Source organism: Eptatretus burgeri, chromosome 6, assembly GCF_056783735.1.
Source record: "Eptatretus burgeri isolate ZD-2024b chromosome 6, Ebu_testis_v1, whole genome shotgun sequence".
NCBI lineage: Eukaryota > Metazoa > Chordata > Myxini > Myxiniformes > Myxinidae > Eptatretus > Eptatretus burgeri.
Genome location: NC_140966.1, coordinates 62,552,187 through 62,568,953, shown reverse-complemented (window position 1 = coordinate 62,568,953; position 16,767 = coordinate 62,552,187). Strand labels below are relative to the sequence as shown.

Genomic DNA, 16,767 nt, shown 5'->3' with positions numbered 1-16,767 from the left:
GGAGTCAGTGAAACCGCACGAGGCGGACAGGTACCCGGCCAGACTCTGGTCCCCAGCTCACCTTCCCTCCAAGCTGAAGGGCCGAATAAAGAACCGACGGGGTCCATTTATTTTGGGTGTGTGTGTGTGTGTGTGTGTGTGTGTGTGTGTGTGTGTGTGTGTGTGTGTGTGTGTGTGTGTCTGTGGCGCCGTCCTGTAAGTAGAAACTGTTAAGTGCCAGTGTTCATTGTAAATTGCATTTCTTTTATTCAGATAACTCTGCTCTCTGTGTCCCCCTCCCTTATAAATAAACCGTCTTGTTAAATGTTCCAGTTCATTGCATGTCGTTTCTGCCATTGACCTAGCACGGTGTGGGCTTGAGAAATAGGGAGGCCGTTTGTGCCGTAAGTTGTCATTGGGACCGGCGCGGCTCTGGTAATTCCAGCTCAGTTATGCCGGACCCGAGTCGGCAAACGCGACCCGGTCCGGACAGAGTCGGCCGAGGGTGTGGCTTCCCCGGTAGTTAGACGCCGTGGGTACTTAGGTAAATTGGAATTAGACAACTAACCCTACCCCACGCCGTCGAAGTATTGGCGTCCACGGTCCCCTAAGGGACCCGTTGACTCCGGAATTGACCAGGGTGACGACCTTCTATTCCGGGTGTTTGGTGGGAGATGGCCCTACTGCTCCGTCAAGCAGTCGTCCTCGCTACCGACCCCCGGCCCACAATAATGGCCTTCAGTTCCTGAAGAGGGGACAAAACAAAGTGAAAGACGTGTGCAAATGTCATCCACTGTCTGAGATGTTCACGCCAAATGTGAGCGTGTCTAATTCAATTATGTGGGGAGGAGCAAGTGCCACCCCTTGTCACCTCCACCACCCCCACCCCTCCCCCCACACTATCAACACAATTTCCAGGCATCATTCACTGTGTCTACTTTCCTGAAGAAAAGATGAATTAGGAAAATTATGCTAAATGTGATGTCTGTAAAGGAATATCGTTTTGAAATGTTTCCTTAAAATGGGGATTCATGGTCAGGTTTTCAGCCAAACCCAAGAAGGTATTTGGTGGGACTCAACCTGACAATACCCCAAAATATTTTGTGTTGTGTCCATTGAAAGAGATTTCATTTTCTTCACAAGATGATGTGGTTTTAATTGGAGAGGAGTGTAAAATCCTGTCAAAAATGATGGGTTGGAATAATTTTATTCAAAATATTCAAGGAGACTGGAAGATACGATGTTTCATAGCAAGAAGCGTTATTTTAAAACACTACATGTACAAATGTTACCCGATTTTCTTTATCTTCTTGGAACTTTCATTTCGACGGTACAACCTCATGAGTGTGCCAAAGTCTGAAGCCTCGGCCTAGCGTCAGGTGTACTTGTATCTTCTTCATTTATGAGACATCCCACGGATGAAAATGAACACTCGTTTTACTCTGCTCATGTTACACATCATGTGCAGCAAATTTTGCCTCCCTGTGCCTTGTATTTATTGTTATTTCTCAAAAGTTTCTGTGCACTGCCCTTGATGCCTGGTTGCAAGTCACAGTCTACATTTTATTAGTCTGTTATGAAAAATGTTTTTTTGAGTTGTTTTATCCTGAAAAATATACTGTAGTGAACACACAGTCATGTTAAAAGATTGGCCTTAAATCGTTAAATTGAAGGGGGACAGACAAATACACACTGTGTTTTATATGGGTAGATTGATTTATTGATGAGTTTGCAATTTCAGAAATACAACATTCAGTTCAGTAAAGGTCAATACTCATAATGCTTTGGTGAACAGTTTGTGTGAATGGCAATTAAAGATAGTTGATATCTTGAAAGGGAGGTGGAAATGAACATATGGAGATGATAAAATGAAAGGATGAATAAAATCAGCTGATATAATGATGGAGGTGTTGGGTGAAGACAATCCTGTTGAAGAGCAAAGCGACAAGACAGAGAACAATGAGTATGAATATGTGAGTTCTGGGACAACCCAATTTAACATTGAAGTCAATGGGGTATATTGAAAAACTATGTGATCACCCTCCAAAAATATCATGTCGATTTCTCCCACTTTCAAGTAAGCCTGATGGATATTAATTAAATTATCTATTCACAAATATTAAGAGGATATTTAATTATTTTTTCAAGTAAGCATTTGTTGGCTGAATAATACAAATAATTCTCATCCTCAATCGCCACTCCAACACACAACCCACCCCATGCACACCCTTACATACCTTCCCCACACAACCTCTCATTTGGAGTTCTGGTGTAAAAAGTGTTAAAACATATTTATTGACTATATCCCACCCCACTTCCAAATCGACAGGATTAAAATTAATTTAATAAAATTGTCTGTAAAGAAAATAATTAATTTCATCGATATTCAGTTTTTCTTGCTTGATTATTAATTAATATCCGAGCAAATACAACCTGTCACTTCAAGAGGGAGAGGGGTGAGAGAGAGAGAGAGAGAGAGAGAGAGAGAGAGAGAGAGAGAGAGAGAGAGAGAGAGAGAGAGAGAGAGAGAGAGAGAGAGAGAGAGAGAGAGAGAGAGAGAGAGAGAGAGAGAGAGAGATTGGGGGGGGAGGCAAGGGGGAGGGTGGGGTGGAGAGGGGGGAGGGAGAGACAAGGGGGAGTGTGGGAGAACGAGAGGGGAAAGAGGTGGGGTGGGTGGGGGCAGAAAGAGGTTGGTGAGAGAGAGCAAATAAGACCAAAGCTGACCTTACCGTGATATTAACCCCCCGGGGATCTTTGACTGGTCGAGGGTTAAACATGACCATCACCGCCGTGCCTCAACACAGAGCACCAATTCCTGTGTGTTTTGTATTTTCCGGCGATGGCCCCACTTCACACAGGGGTGACAAAGGTTTCATAGGCTCATAATGTGTCCTCCTGAACCAGATAATATGGGGAACTGACTGAAGTACAACACAATGACTGCAGTCAGTCATCACGATGAGCGTCTTTTTCCTGCTGGAATCCCTCAACAACGTGCTGTTCCTGTTGCTGCTGCTGCAGTCAGTCATGACAGCGAGGATTCTGTTCCTGTGCGAACCCCTCAATAATGTGCTGTTTCTGTTGCTGCTGCAGTCAGTCATTACAGCGAGGCTTCTGTTCTGATGTAATCCCCTCAATAATGTGGTTTCTGTTGCTGCTGCAGTCAGTCATCACAGCGAGGCTTCCGTTTCTTTTGGGGGGATTTTTGCATGAGGTGTTATATTTTTGAATTTTGCATCAATGTTTTTTTTTTGCATTTTTACAGGGTGTCCCAAAAGTCACCTGGGGATTTAGAAATCTAGTGTAGCAGATCGTAGAAAAATCGTGCAAATTATGATACAAGCATCAAATTTGGTATTTCTGTTCTGCAGGGCTTTCTGATTAAATCTGCCCAATTGGCCATTTGAAAATCCAAATTTTGAAAAGAAAAAAAAAACTTCAAAAAAATTAGAAGTCACAGGTGCCTGAAATTCTTGAAGCGCAAGTGAACATCCCAGACAGAGAACCAAGGGTAGATGCAGTCATCATTGATGGCTCAGCACTTATAAATGCCCTACCTCCACGCACTTCAAAGATATTTGATGACTATGCTAAAGAAGACATCATCCCAAAGGTGGAATCATATGGTGCCAGGTACGAGAGGGTGGACGTAGTGTTTGATGTGTACAAGAAGTCAAGTCTGAAGTCCGAGGCAAGGTCGAAAAGGTGGCAAGGAATCAGAAGAAGAGTGACAGGAACCAGTAAGACCCCAAGTAACTGGAGAAGCTTTCTTCGAGAAGACGGCAACAAGACTGAGCTGTTTCACTTCCTTGCGGAAAAGATGTGTGAAGCACAGACGACAAGCACAGTCATTGTCACAAAAGGAGAAGATGCCATGAGCAACACAAGGAAGTCACTGGATGCTGTGAATCCATGTTGTTATGAAGAAGCTGACACTCGAATATTTGAACATGCCAGGGATGCAACAACGGATGGTAGCAAGTCCATTATCATTAAAGCTAATGACACGGACGTTCTAGTCATAGCAATATCTGTACTGCCATCCTCACAGGAACTAGGTCTTGAGAACATGTGGATTGCCTTTGGCCAAGGAGCCAAGGAGCGATGGATTCCAGTCCATGAGGTAGTTTCTGCAATAGGGCCTGAGAAAGCTCGAGGGATCCCATACTTCCATGCGTTCACTGGATGTGATGTCGTGTCTGCCTTCCATGGTAAAGGGAAGAAAACTGCATGGCAGACTTGGAACGTCTTTGATGATGTTTCTGAAACATTCACCAATCTCAGCCAGCATCCAACATTGATTCGTGATATTGACTTTTTTGAAGTTTTTTTTATTTTCAAATTTTTCATAACTTGGATGTTCAAATGGCCAATCAGGCAGATTTGATTAGAATCCCCTGGAGAACAAATGTGCCAAATTTGATGCTTGTATCATTTGCACGATTCCTCTCAAAAATTGCTGTTATCTGCCCCACTATTAAATAACATTTCTGTTTTTTTCATAATTTGTTTTTCTTTTCTTTTCTTGTGAGAATTTCGATTAACATTTGGAAATTACCCACGATCTGGAAGACCACGTTCAGTCTGTTTTCAGATTAATCGTGAACGTGTACTGGACAGTGTTCAAGAACAACCAGGAACATCGATCCGCAGACATTCTGACCAGTTGGGGATGTCTCGGATGTCAATGTATCGCATACGAAGAAACGATTTGCACCTGTACCCATAGAAAGTGCAATTGGTGCAAAAGTTGAAACCGACTGATCATCGATAACGTTTAAATTACTCAGTCCAAATTCAGAGGTTGGTCAAAGACAAAAACGAATTTGTTCATAAACTGATTATGGGCGATGAAGCTCATTTCCATTTGAATGGTTTTGTGAATAAGCAGAACTGTAGGTTCTGGGGATTAGAGAATACTAGGGCAATTCATCAACGTGAGTTGCATCCTCTCAAATGCACTGTCTGGTGTGCTGCAACGTCAGAAAGGATTATTGGCCCTTTTTTTTTGAAAATGAGGATGGCAGTGCAACGACGGTCACCAGGGAGTGGTATCGAGCCATGCTCGAGAATTTTGTGCGTCCTGCAGTGAAGGATAAACCTGAGATGTGGTTTCAACAAGATGGAGCCACTGCCCACACGGCATGAGCCACGGTGGAGCTTCTAAGTCAAATTTTTGGCACCGAATAATTTCGTGAAATTCAGAAATTTCTTGGCCATCACGTTCTCCTGATTTGACGCCTCCCGATTATTTTCTTTGGAGTTACCAAAAGGAGTGTGTTTACATCAATAAGCCCCATACAATTCAGCAGCTCAACGACAACATCTGTGCAGAAATTTGAGGGCTGCAGCCAGAGTTATTGTCCACAGTTATGGAAAATGCTGTCGAAAGAGCCCGTCTCTGCAAAGCCTAAAATGGAGGACATCGAAGCTGCATCATTTTTCATAAATAAAGCAAATTTATCTCCATTTTGTAAATTTACTTTTGGTATAAAAATAATCATAGAATATTAAAAAAAACAGAAATGATATTTAATTTCTAAATCCCTTGGTGACTTGGGACATGCTGTATAAGTAGTTTTTTTTGGGGGGGGGGGGATTTTGTATGTTTTTTTTGTTGTATTTTGTACGTTGTTTTTTTTGGATGGTGGGGGGGGGGATTTTCTGTTTTTTTTTTTGCATTTTATATCAATAGTTCCCCCCCCCTCCCATTTTGTATCAATGGGTTTTTTGTTTTGTATTTTGAATAAGTTTTTTTTTTTTTGCATTTTGTGCAAGTAGCTTCTTATTCAAAAAGTAGCTTTTGGAAGAGCTAGTGAAGCGAATGGATCAGATAAATCCATTACAAGGGTGTGTAATAGACAAATCCAGGAAGCCAAACATGCATAGATGTGGTGGGAAATGTGGACAAGTTGCTGCTGGATATATCCTGCTGACACCATGGTGTTTCTGGTCAAAATTCCAGCACTTTCGTTTGCTGTGTGCTTTTCTGCTTCAATTGTTCTACGAAGAAGAGTTTTTCCTTTTTTTCCATCAGGTGTTCTTTTTGCTGCTTCAGCCGTTGCTCTTCTTTCGAATTATGATACCACTCAGGGACATTCTGCTCACGTTGTTGCTGTTGATTCAGTTTCAAAGTCGATCAAGATCATGCCAACAGCTGAAGGGAAGGAGGAAAAAGTGAAAGATAACGTTGGAGTGTAAATGTGTTTGTACAGTCACAAAGTCATGCACACTGGTAGCTGCATCAAGCACCGAGGGTTGATTGCTCCAGTTCCCTTCATGAGTGACAGACCTGAATGGCATTGATTATGTGGATTAGGGAGAGACCTCACCTGCCTGATATATTCACTTGAATTATTAAAAACTCTTCACTCAGTATTATTAAGTTCTCATCATGATATTTTGAATAAGGAAGTGACAGATTGAAAAACTTGGACTCAAAAAGTGTACAAATAATTAAATATTGTCATTTGAGTGTTAATGGTACCTGTCGTTCTGGAGATTGGTTTTTATTTTTAAATTTTAGGATGAGCCATTTGTAATAGTCTGATATTTCTTCTCATATTCCTGGAGCACTTAAATGTGGGAGCGAGCGGATCAGGACCAAACATCGCATCTTCTTCTCCAGCAGGTATTACAAAAACGTCTTCTTCTGCACACATCAACAAAAGGAAGTCAAAAACACCCAATAGCACTGTCATCATAATCTCCGTCATTATTATGCCTTTCAACACAACACTGTGATGAATAGAAGAGCTACCGATATTTACATCTCTCTCTCCTTTCCCTCTCCATCAAACAATGATGATCTGCTTTGTGGAAGGCAGCTCAAGTCATCCCAAGCTAATTGAAAGTGACATTGTAAATATTTGGTTTTTCAAACAATCCGTTTGAATGAACATCCAGGTGCACACAATGACTTCTGTATGGATAAATTAATAGTCATGCCAGACTTCCACCAATTGGAAGATTTGTTTGGAGATTATCTGGTTTCGAGTGCAGTAAAATATTCGTCTGTCCTCAACACTTCTGATGCACAGAAAAATGGGACACGATGCAGTTGAAGAACATGAAGTTCAGACAAAGTTAGGAATCATTTGTTACTCGCATAACCCGTGCTCTGCGCAAAATGTTGGGGTGGGTGTGTTTGAGAAAGCCAAATGCAGTAACCGTTTTTGGCACAATTTCACTGTTTCAGAACCATTTTATTTACTTTTTTTTTGTTCCATGCACCTCATATGGTCTTTGAGATAATGCAAGCCGAATATCACGTTACTCGAGCGCAGAACAAAGTCGAAGATAGCGCGACACGAAACCACAAACTCGGAAATAATATATAAGATGCAAGGCAGGAATCTTGGCAACTTACGATCCAACTGACGTGATGATTTCAGATGAGGGGGTTCAGGAGGGAATCCACAATGCTTCTGAGGGGCCTATGAAAAAAACAATAGAAATATGAAAGATTAAATGCATTGATCTCTTCATCAGTTTGATAACTCATTCAGGAAAGGGCACAAAAGCAAATGCATTGAAGGAACAGTTAATCGAGTAAAAAGTGAATTTGGTGATTTCATTCAACCGAGGGGAGATCAACTTCTTCTTATTTATAATGCATGGTGATGACCATGCCAATTAGTCACCTTTCACTCCAAAATTATAATTCTAATTATCTCCAGAATTAAGCATATCCTTCATCAAAGGAAGTATTCACAGCAGAGTCTCAAGAAGATGAAGCACCAACACATCTTGCCACTTCACATATTGAACTTGGGGCTGGCTGTGTTTGCACCCAATATGTTCACACCAACTTTTCCAAAGTATTGAAAAGTGCTTACCTGTTGAATTTCCTGCATATGGTACAGTGGCCCCTCGACAACATGCTGTTTCTGTTGTTCCTGATTCTGCTGTTGCAGGCAATCATCATCGTGAGGTTTCTGCTCCTGGTGGAACTTCTCAAAAACTTGCTGTTGTGGATGCTGCTGCCAGTCATTAAGATGAGGCTTGAATTTCTGGTGGAACCTCTGAAAACCATGTTGTTTTTGTTGTTGATGCTTCTGCCAGTCGTTACGGTGAGTCCGGTATTCATGGTGGAACCTCTGAAAACCGTGCTGTTTTTGTTGTTGATGCTGTTGCCAGCCATTACGGTGAGGCCTGAATTCCTGTTGGAACATCTGAAAACTCTGCTGTTTTTGTTGTTGATGCTGCTGCCAGTCATGACAGCAAGGCTTCTGTTCCTGTGCGAACCCCTCAACAACGTGCTGTTCCTGTTCTTGCTGATGCAGTCAGTCATCACAGTGAGGCTTCTGTTCCTGTGTGAACCCCTCAATGATGTGTTTCTATTGTTGCTGCTGTAGGCAGTCATCACAGAGAGGCTTCTGTTTCCTGTTTGGGTTTTTTGCATGAGGTGTGATATTTTTGCATTTTGTATCAAGTTCTTCTGGCTGTTGTCGCTGTCTCTGTTCTCGCCATCGCTGTTCTTCTTCCTGTTCTTGTTGTCTCTGTTCTTCTTGCTGTTGTCTCCGTTGTGCATTTCTTTTAATTTCCTCCTATTTCCCTCGTTTCTTTTGTAATTTTTGCTTTCTCTTTTCTTTCAAACTTTCCTTCTTAGCTTCTTCTATATCCCATAGTTCTTCCAGTTCTCGCAGTATCTGTTCTTCTTCCTGTTCTCCCTTTCTCTGTTCTTCTTCCGATTCTCGCCGTCTCTGTTCTTCTTTCTGTTCTCGCTGTCGCTGTTCTTCTTGCTGTTCTTGTTGTCTCTGTTCGCGCTGTCTCTGTTCATGTTGTCTCTGTTCTTGCTGTTCTCGCTGTCTCTGTTCTCGTCGTCTCTGTTCTTCTTGCTGTTGTCTCTGTTGTGCATTTCTTTTAACTTCCTTCTTTTTCTCTCTTTGCTTTTGTAATTTTTTCTTTCTATTTTCTTTCCTTCTTTCCTTCAAAGCTTCTTCTGCTTTCCATAGTTCTTCCAGTTCTCGCCGTCTCTGTTCTTCTTCCTGTTCTCGCTGTCTCTGTTCTTCCTGCTTTCGCTGTCTCTGTTCTTCTTCCTGTTCTCGCTGTCTCTGTTCTTCTTCCTGTTCTTGTCGTCTCTGTTCTTCTTCCTGCTCTCGCTGTCTCTGTTCTTCTTCCTGTTCTCGTTGTCTCTGTTCTTCTTCCTGCTCTCGCTGTCTCTGTTCTTCTTCCTGTTCTCGCTGTCTCTGTTCTTCTTCCTGTTCTCGCCGTCTCTGTTCTTCTTCCTGTTCTCGCTGTCTCTGTTCTTCTTCCTGTTCTCGCCGTCTCTTTTCTTCTTCCTGTTCTCGCTGTCTCTGTTCTTCTTCCTGCTTTCGCTGTCTCTGTTCTTTTTCTTCCTGCTCTCGCTGTCTCTGTTCTTCTTCCTGTTCTCGCTGTCTCTGTTCTTCTTCCTGCTCTCGCTGTCTCTGTTCTTCTTCCTGCTCTCGCTGTCTCTGTTCTTCTTCCTGCTCTCGCTGTCTCTGTTCTTCTTCCTGTTCTCGCCGTCTCTTTTCTTCTTCCTGTTCTCGCCGTCTCTTTTCTTCTTCCTGTTCTCGCTGTCTTTGTTCTTCTTCCTGCTTTCGCTGTCTCTGTTCTTCTTCCTGTTCTCGCTGTCTCTGTTCTTCTTTCTCCTCTCGCTGTCTCTGTTCTTCTTCCTGTTCTCGCTGTCTCTGTTCTTTTTCTTCCTGTTCTCGCTGTCTCTGTTCTTCTTCTTCTTCCTGTTTTCGCTGTCTCTGTTCTGCTTCCTGTTTTCGCTGTCTCTGTTCTTCCTGCTCTCGCTGTCTCTGTTCTTCTTCCTGTTCTCGCTGTCTCTGGTCTTGCTGTCTCTGTTCTTCTTCCTGTTCTCGCTGTATCTGTTCTTCCTGTTCTCGGTGTCTCTGTTCTTCTTCCTGTTCTCGCTGTCTCTGTTCTGCTTCCTGTTTTCGCTGTCTCTGTTCTTCCTGTTCTCGCATTTCTGTTTTCATTTCATCTTCCAGTTCTCTTTTTCTCTGTTGTTCTTCCTCTATTTTTTTCTGGTTTTCTTTCTCTTTTGTCCACACGTCCTCAAAGCTTTGTTTCACTTCTTTCTCATGCAACACTTGCTCTTGGAGCTGAACTAATATCTGATCCCCCTCTCCATTTAATTCCTGCATCTGTACCACTTCCTTTTGTTGAACGTCCTTCAGCAATGGCTGTTCTGTCTTTACCTTTTTTGTCTGTTCACATTTCTGGCCACATCGCAAACTGCAAGAAATCAAGAGAATGCTTTTCAGATCAAGAAAAATGCATGATTTTTGAAAATAACAAAAAGCATATTCCACATATGTTGCATTGTTACGTGAAATAAAACATCGATCCTGCACATTTAACCTAAACAGAGTGAAAAGGATGGACATGGAATGATGAAATCAAAACATAAAACAGGAAAATACTTCATTGAGGAACAAAAAAGAAGACTTTGTCAAGCTGAAAAGGTGTGGAAGAAGTGAACCTAATCTGCTCTCCCTTTGAGAGGCTCAAACTTCATGTGAGTGGTTAAAGTTTTCACCAATATAATAAACCCAGATTTTAATTGCTCATTAAGCCAAAAAAAAAAATTCGCTGAAGGCAAAGGGTCTATTCAGAGGGGTGGTTGGATGGCCTGGAGGTATGCATACTCACCTTTAAGCTGCCGAGTCTGGGTTTGAATCCTGATTGAGCTATAAACTGTCATCCCGGTGTTTCATGGGCACGGTCATGCATCAATGTGTATGCTGGCCTTTAGATGGACATTATGCTGACATGTGTCTGAAACTGCTTGTCCCTTAAATCCTTTGTTGATGTTCTTTCCTTTGTAATGTCATAAATTTGCTTCAAGAGGAAATTTGGCCTCGCAACGTCATAAAGGCATGAGTTTTGGTGCTGGAATGCATGTTTTGGCGGAAAGGTGAGTAATGGAGATTTTCCCTGCAGATTCGAGGACGAGTCAAGAGGCTCAAGGAGGGGATCCCCTTGATTAGTGGCCAAACTACCAAGAGGTGCCGTTGGGGCATAGCTGAGCAATGCCACAGGGTGGGCATGCACTGAAGGGATAAATATGGGTGCAAAAGGAAGCCAGGATGAGATGTGTATTTGTTCACACTGTGGGTTTTCTCTTTGTGCATAGTCGGAACAGCAGACACATCCTATTGCTTCAGCGCTTTCCCGAGCGAAGCCTGTAGTCCCTCCTGTAATTTTTGAGGTCCTGCCTTCAGCTCTCCTCTACCATGACTGCTTGCGTGTGATTGGTCCTCAGTTCAAGATTGAACTTGTTCCCCAATGAACCACACATTTCCCTTTGGGATTTGCTTTGCTCAATCAAGCACATTTATGATATCTCGTCTTATTCGGCCAAGGCCGAACGAAGCGAGGTGAAGGTCGTTTAATCCTGATACCTGAAACACTGCAATGCGTGCCTGCAGAAGACAGACTTTTTGAAACACTGCCTGCATTTTCCATCAAACTATCAGGTAACCTTGATTTTTTTTAAATTATCCACAGGTATGTGCTCTTATGTTGAAAGTTTTGTGTCTAATTTAAAAGCGAATAAAGGTGAAAAAGTGAGGATGGAAGAGAAAAAAAAGTGAGGGCTTCAACCCACATTCCCCAACATGGGAAGCGATAGTTGTGGATGCCGATTACTATCTATTATTTGCTACACCAACTAATATGAAGGGAAAAGAGGGATGGGCAGTACCATGCCTTTCAATCAGCCTGTTGGGTTCAGCCAGTGGGCCAATCACACCTGTATGATTATAGGTGTGGTTGACGGTGGCATACGATCACTGCCCATCACATAACAATAACACAAGTTAATGCGAAGTGTTTTCACACACCTGACAAGATATTTCATTGCACAATCCAAATAAAATCTTGAGCATGTAAATATTTCTTTCTAAAGTGCAGAAACAGGAAATAAAAAACTTTTCCAAATGTAAAAGGGTGTAGGGTTGGTCGACCAAAATGGAAATAAGATCGACATGGTCACAATAAATTATCATGTGAAACCATCACCACATCTTTCTTTGAATAATGTGTGGTATGTGGTAAAATTTTGTCAAATTATCAATGAAATGTGTAAAGCTTAACAAGCATCTTTGCGCAAAGCATAATGAACTCAAGGATAAGCCAAAAGACTATTTTGAAAAGAAGAGACGTGAACTTGGTGTCCAAAAGTTTGGAATCAATGGATCGTCAAAGGTCAACGTCAATGCTCTCAAAGCATCATTTAAAGTTTTCCACAAATTTCAAAAGCAAAGAAGCCTAACACAGTGACTGAGAAGCTCATTCTCTCCTGCATGGAAGATATTTGTCAAGAGTTGCTGGATGAAGGAGCCGTCAAGAAAATATCTCAAATGACACAGTAGCGAAGAGAATAAACAAAATGCCAACGGATGTGGAGGAACCGATTGTGTGTGAAATTTTATCAGCAAAGTATATCAGCAACTTGAATGAACAGGCATCGCCAATCAAGCAGTCCTATTCGTTTAATGTTGTTTACGAGCATGAAGAAGACTTTAAAGAAGAGTTTCTTCCTTTGATATCCCAACAAATAAACACAACTAGTGAAGCAATTTTAAAAGCATTGGATGACCACATTCAAAGTCATAGCTTCTAATAGTTCAACATCGTGGGTTTATGCACAGATGGCGCAACAACCATGGTCGGAATGTACTCAGGGTTGAGAACACCGTTGTGTCAAATTATTCATCGTATCATCCATTGAGAGAGTTGGGCAATAACAAAGATGAGCCCTGAATTGAATGAGTTATTGAACGAGGTTGTCAAAATCATTAGCTTTGTGAAGACCAGGGCTCCTAATTCCTGTTTGTTTGCAAGTGTGTGAAAATATGGGAGCATCACACAAACAAACTTATTTTTCACACCGAGGTACAGTGGCCACCATGAGGCAAAGTTATGTCAAAGGTGTATGCGCTATGGAAAGAACTAGAAATGCTTCTTATGGAAAAGCAGAAAAAGGAGTGGGTTGAACTTTCCATAAGTGAAAGCTGGGTGATGAGGTTTGCCACCCAAGAGAATATTTTCTGCAAGGTAAATGAGCTGAATTTCCTTGTCAAGGAAGAATGGCATCAATATCCAAGGCATTTCATAAATTTGATGCATTCAAGGCAAAGTTAGCAGTTTGGAAAACACGAGTGAAACGTGGCTGTTTCTCCATGTTTTCCAATCTGCCAAGCTTATACAAGGAGAAAGATGTTCAACCCTCATTTCGTTGCTCATTGAGGAACATTTTCCTGTGATTTGATCACCATTTCAGAACTGAGAATGACTCCAGGAAAGACAATGGATGGATCATCTACCATTCGATGCACAGATGACTGAAACAGAAATCAGTTACAGATAGGAAGACAAAATCATCGAATTGAAGAATGACTTCCCTAAAAATGAAATTTTAGAGTTGCCAGTCACTTCAATCTTTCTGGATCATCGTGAACAATTAATAATACCCGGAACTGTCATGGCTTGCGATCAAAGCTCTTCGACCATTTCCAACCACATATTTGTACGACACAGAGTTTTCTACGATGACCATGATTTGACAAAGCGACAAAACAGACTTGATGTGCATGACAATCTGTGCAAAACAGAGCCTCCTATCGCAAGCTTGTGAGAGAGAGGGAGAGGGAGAGAGAGGGAGAGAGAGGGAGAGAGAGGGAGAGAGAGGGAGAGAGAGGGAGAGAGAGGGAGAGAGAGGGAGAGGAGAGGGAGAGAGAGAGAGAGAGGGAGAGAGGAGAGAGAGAGAGAGAGAGAGAGAGAGAGAGAGAGAGAGAGAGAGAGAGAGAGAGAGAGAGAGAGAGAGAGAGAGAGAGAGAGAGAGAGAGAGAGAGAGAGAGATGAAAGGTCAAGTTTCTCACTGAAAAACAAAATGGTTTCAAACTCTGTGTATCTAAGGCATTCAATGCATTCAAAAACATTCAAAAAAACAAATGCATTACCAAATATATGATTTGCTATTGGCGAAATGTTTTCTTTTCTCCAAATGTATTGCGGTGCATTGATTGTTCACTCTCGATTGCTATTATGACAAAACCGGACCGCCTGTCCTGAAGCTCACCTGCATCAGGAGCAACAGTCACTCAAACACCCCACAGACCCCCTTAGGCCATTAATTTTTTTTAATGCCGTGAACAAACTTTGGTACATCAAGGGTGATGAAGGTTGTGGTCAAGTTTCATTAAAATTCTGTTTTCAATTTCAATGAAGGTGATGGTCAACGCTGGGCAGAGCATTCATGCTGCTAAGCAGTCTCCTTGGTTATTGGGCACAATCCAGGACAGGTCGCCATCTGACACAGTATACCAGCATGCTGGCACTCATTTTGCCGACCTCGGAAAGATGAAAGGCCGAATTAACCCCACCTGGTATTAATTCAACAGCTGAGTGGGATTTGAACTCAGGACCCTCAGATCCAAAGCCCGCCACCTTAACCATGAAGCCAACAGCAGGCATACCATTGAGAGATTAGGCTAAAAATGATGTCACACGATATCTCAAAAAAACTTATGGACGGATGCTGACGAAACTTACTGGATAAGTTGGGTGTGCACAAATGACATATTGTTTCGACTTCAGTGAAGATCCAGATTTGAAGCAAGATTTAGGAATTAAATTTTTTTTTAAAAGTGATTCTTCACCATTAAAAGATAGCACCAAAGACGATATATGATCCTTAAAACCTCACTCCCAAAGTCAACTGTCAAATATCGTGGTTTCTCATATCGTGGGTTTCGACCAATTATGGACCAATTATTCGACCAATTTCGACCTATTACGTTCCAATTTCGTTGTGATGGGATTTCATTTTGACCAATCGCGGTTTTTGAGATGAAATAAGTTATCTTTTGCGTCCCATACGTGTACGATTATCTCCCATTATGAGTGTTTTGTTGTTTCTTGGACACCCTTTTTAATGGTGCCCAAATGTAAAGTGATGAACACAATTAGTTGAACCAAAGGTGGAGAAAGGTTATGATGTTGGACGAAAAGGTCAAGTTGTTTGATCGTTTGGCTCGAGGTGAGAATGCGGCATCTCTCGGCCGCCATTACGGGGTCAATGATTTCAGGTCTAACCTTCCCCATTGTACTCTTCATCAATCCTAAACCTTCATTTTCTTTGAAAACTCATTCTCAACCCTTCATTATCCTTCAAACATCATTCCCAAACCTTCAATTCCAACTCCTTATTCAAACCTTGTTCTCAAACCCTCATTTTCTGACACCTGTGCTCAAACCGCCATCGCAAAACCCTTAATTTCCAACACACGTGCTCAAATCCCCATTCTAATGCTTCATTTTCAAAAACACATTCTCAACCGTAGCTCATGAAACTAATCGAGGCGATGGGATTTATGCCGGAGCAGGTTTTTAACATGTTTGATTTGATTTATATTTTCACTTTTGGGACCTTCTGTTGTAGTAGCTACATGTTTAATGAAGATAATTTTCGTGCAAATCCGCTCAGAAACACACTTTTCATGAGGAAAATATATTGAATTCAAATAACCGTGAGACTCTGGAAGGGACACCACATGCTTTCCGTTCGCTGCTTCACCTCGTAACCTGTCCTCCTGAGGAACTGCTTATTCGTAGTGTCTGTGAGATTAATGTTTATATTTTAGATGGTTTGGGGATGTGCTCTACAAGTATCCAAAAGAATTCCGGTGAAAAACGGACATTTTAACATTTTGTTCGGGCATTTCATCCGACGGCGAGCTGGCTGGTCACGTGACGCCGTGCAGGCAACTGAGTGATTGAGCTTCTCGGTGGCCCGAGGGTACTTTTCAGTTGGGGTCCAGCTCTGTCCTGGATACAGCCATTAAATGCACACACTCAGAGTATTTATTTCACGGCCATAAACGTGGGTTTGAAAATTGTGTAATGATGGTGGGAATGATTCCTAGAATATGGAGATTTTTGCTTCGAGCGGCCTCACACGTTTATTTTAAATTCAATTTGAATTGTTTTCACTTTCCAGAGTCACAAAGGTTGATGCACACTCGGTTACATCAAGTTTTGTATCCGAGCTAACCGTCAAACCGCTCGGGTGTATTATCGTGTCTGCGTCCAGATGTACTGGATGTGTATTTACATCGATATATGTATATATATATATATATATATATATATATATATATATATATATATATATATATATATATTTATATACAAACATATATATATATATATATATATATATATATATATATATATATATATATATATATATATATATATATATATATATATATATATACACATATATACATACACATATATACATACAAACATATATATATATTTATATATATATATACACATATACACATATATACATATATACATACACATATATACATACAAACATATATATATATATATATATATATATATATATATATATATATATATATATATGAGCCTGGTGTTGGCACACTGGTTCGGGCAGCGGCTTGGGATCCAAAAGGTCCTGAGTTCAAGCCCCGTTGGGCCACTGAATTAATACACCAGGGGGTTGACTCAGCCTGTCATCCTTCCAAGGTCGGCCAAATGAGTACCAGTATACTGGGCCGGTGTATACCCCGGTTAAAATAGGTGTACCATATCCCTGTGTCGTAAGAGGCGACCAGGGTTGCGTCAGGAAGGGCAACCGGCGTAAAACATGTGCCAAATCTCTATGCGGATCATACGGATGATCCGCTGTGGCGACCCCGAACGGGAGCAGCCGAAAGAAGAAGAAGAAGAAGAAATATATATATATATATATATATATATATATATATATATATA

The 16,767-nt window shown here is 41.4% G+C and overlaps 1 protein-coding gene across 1 annotated transcript in view; it reads right to left on the bottom strand.

The window, feature by feature from the left end:
• Window positions 1–1,619: 1,619 nt before the first annotated feature.
• The window catches only part of LOC147024928 (uncharacterized), a 47,799-nt gene continuing 32,651 nt past the window's right edge, over window positions 1,620–16,767 (bottom strand). The window contains exons 8-12 of the mRNA XM_085885342.1: window positions 7,818–10,185; window positions 7,349–7,415; window positions 6,467–6,631; window positions 2,709–6,136; window positions 1,620–1,905 (exon numbers count right to left, since the gene is read on the bottom strand). Coding sequence (XP_085741468.1) covers window positions 8,529–10,185 — 1,657 coding nt within the window. The 3' untranslated portion in view covers window positions 1,620–1,905; window positions 2,709–6,136; window positions 6,467–6,631; window positions 7,349–7,415; window positions 7,818–8,528. The remainder of the gene's footprint in view (window positions 1,906–2,708; window positions 6,137–6,466; window positions 6,632–7,348; window positions 7,416–7,817; window positions 10,186–16,767) is intronic.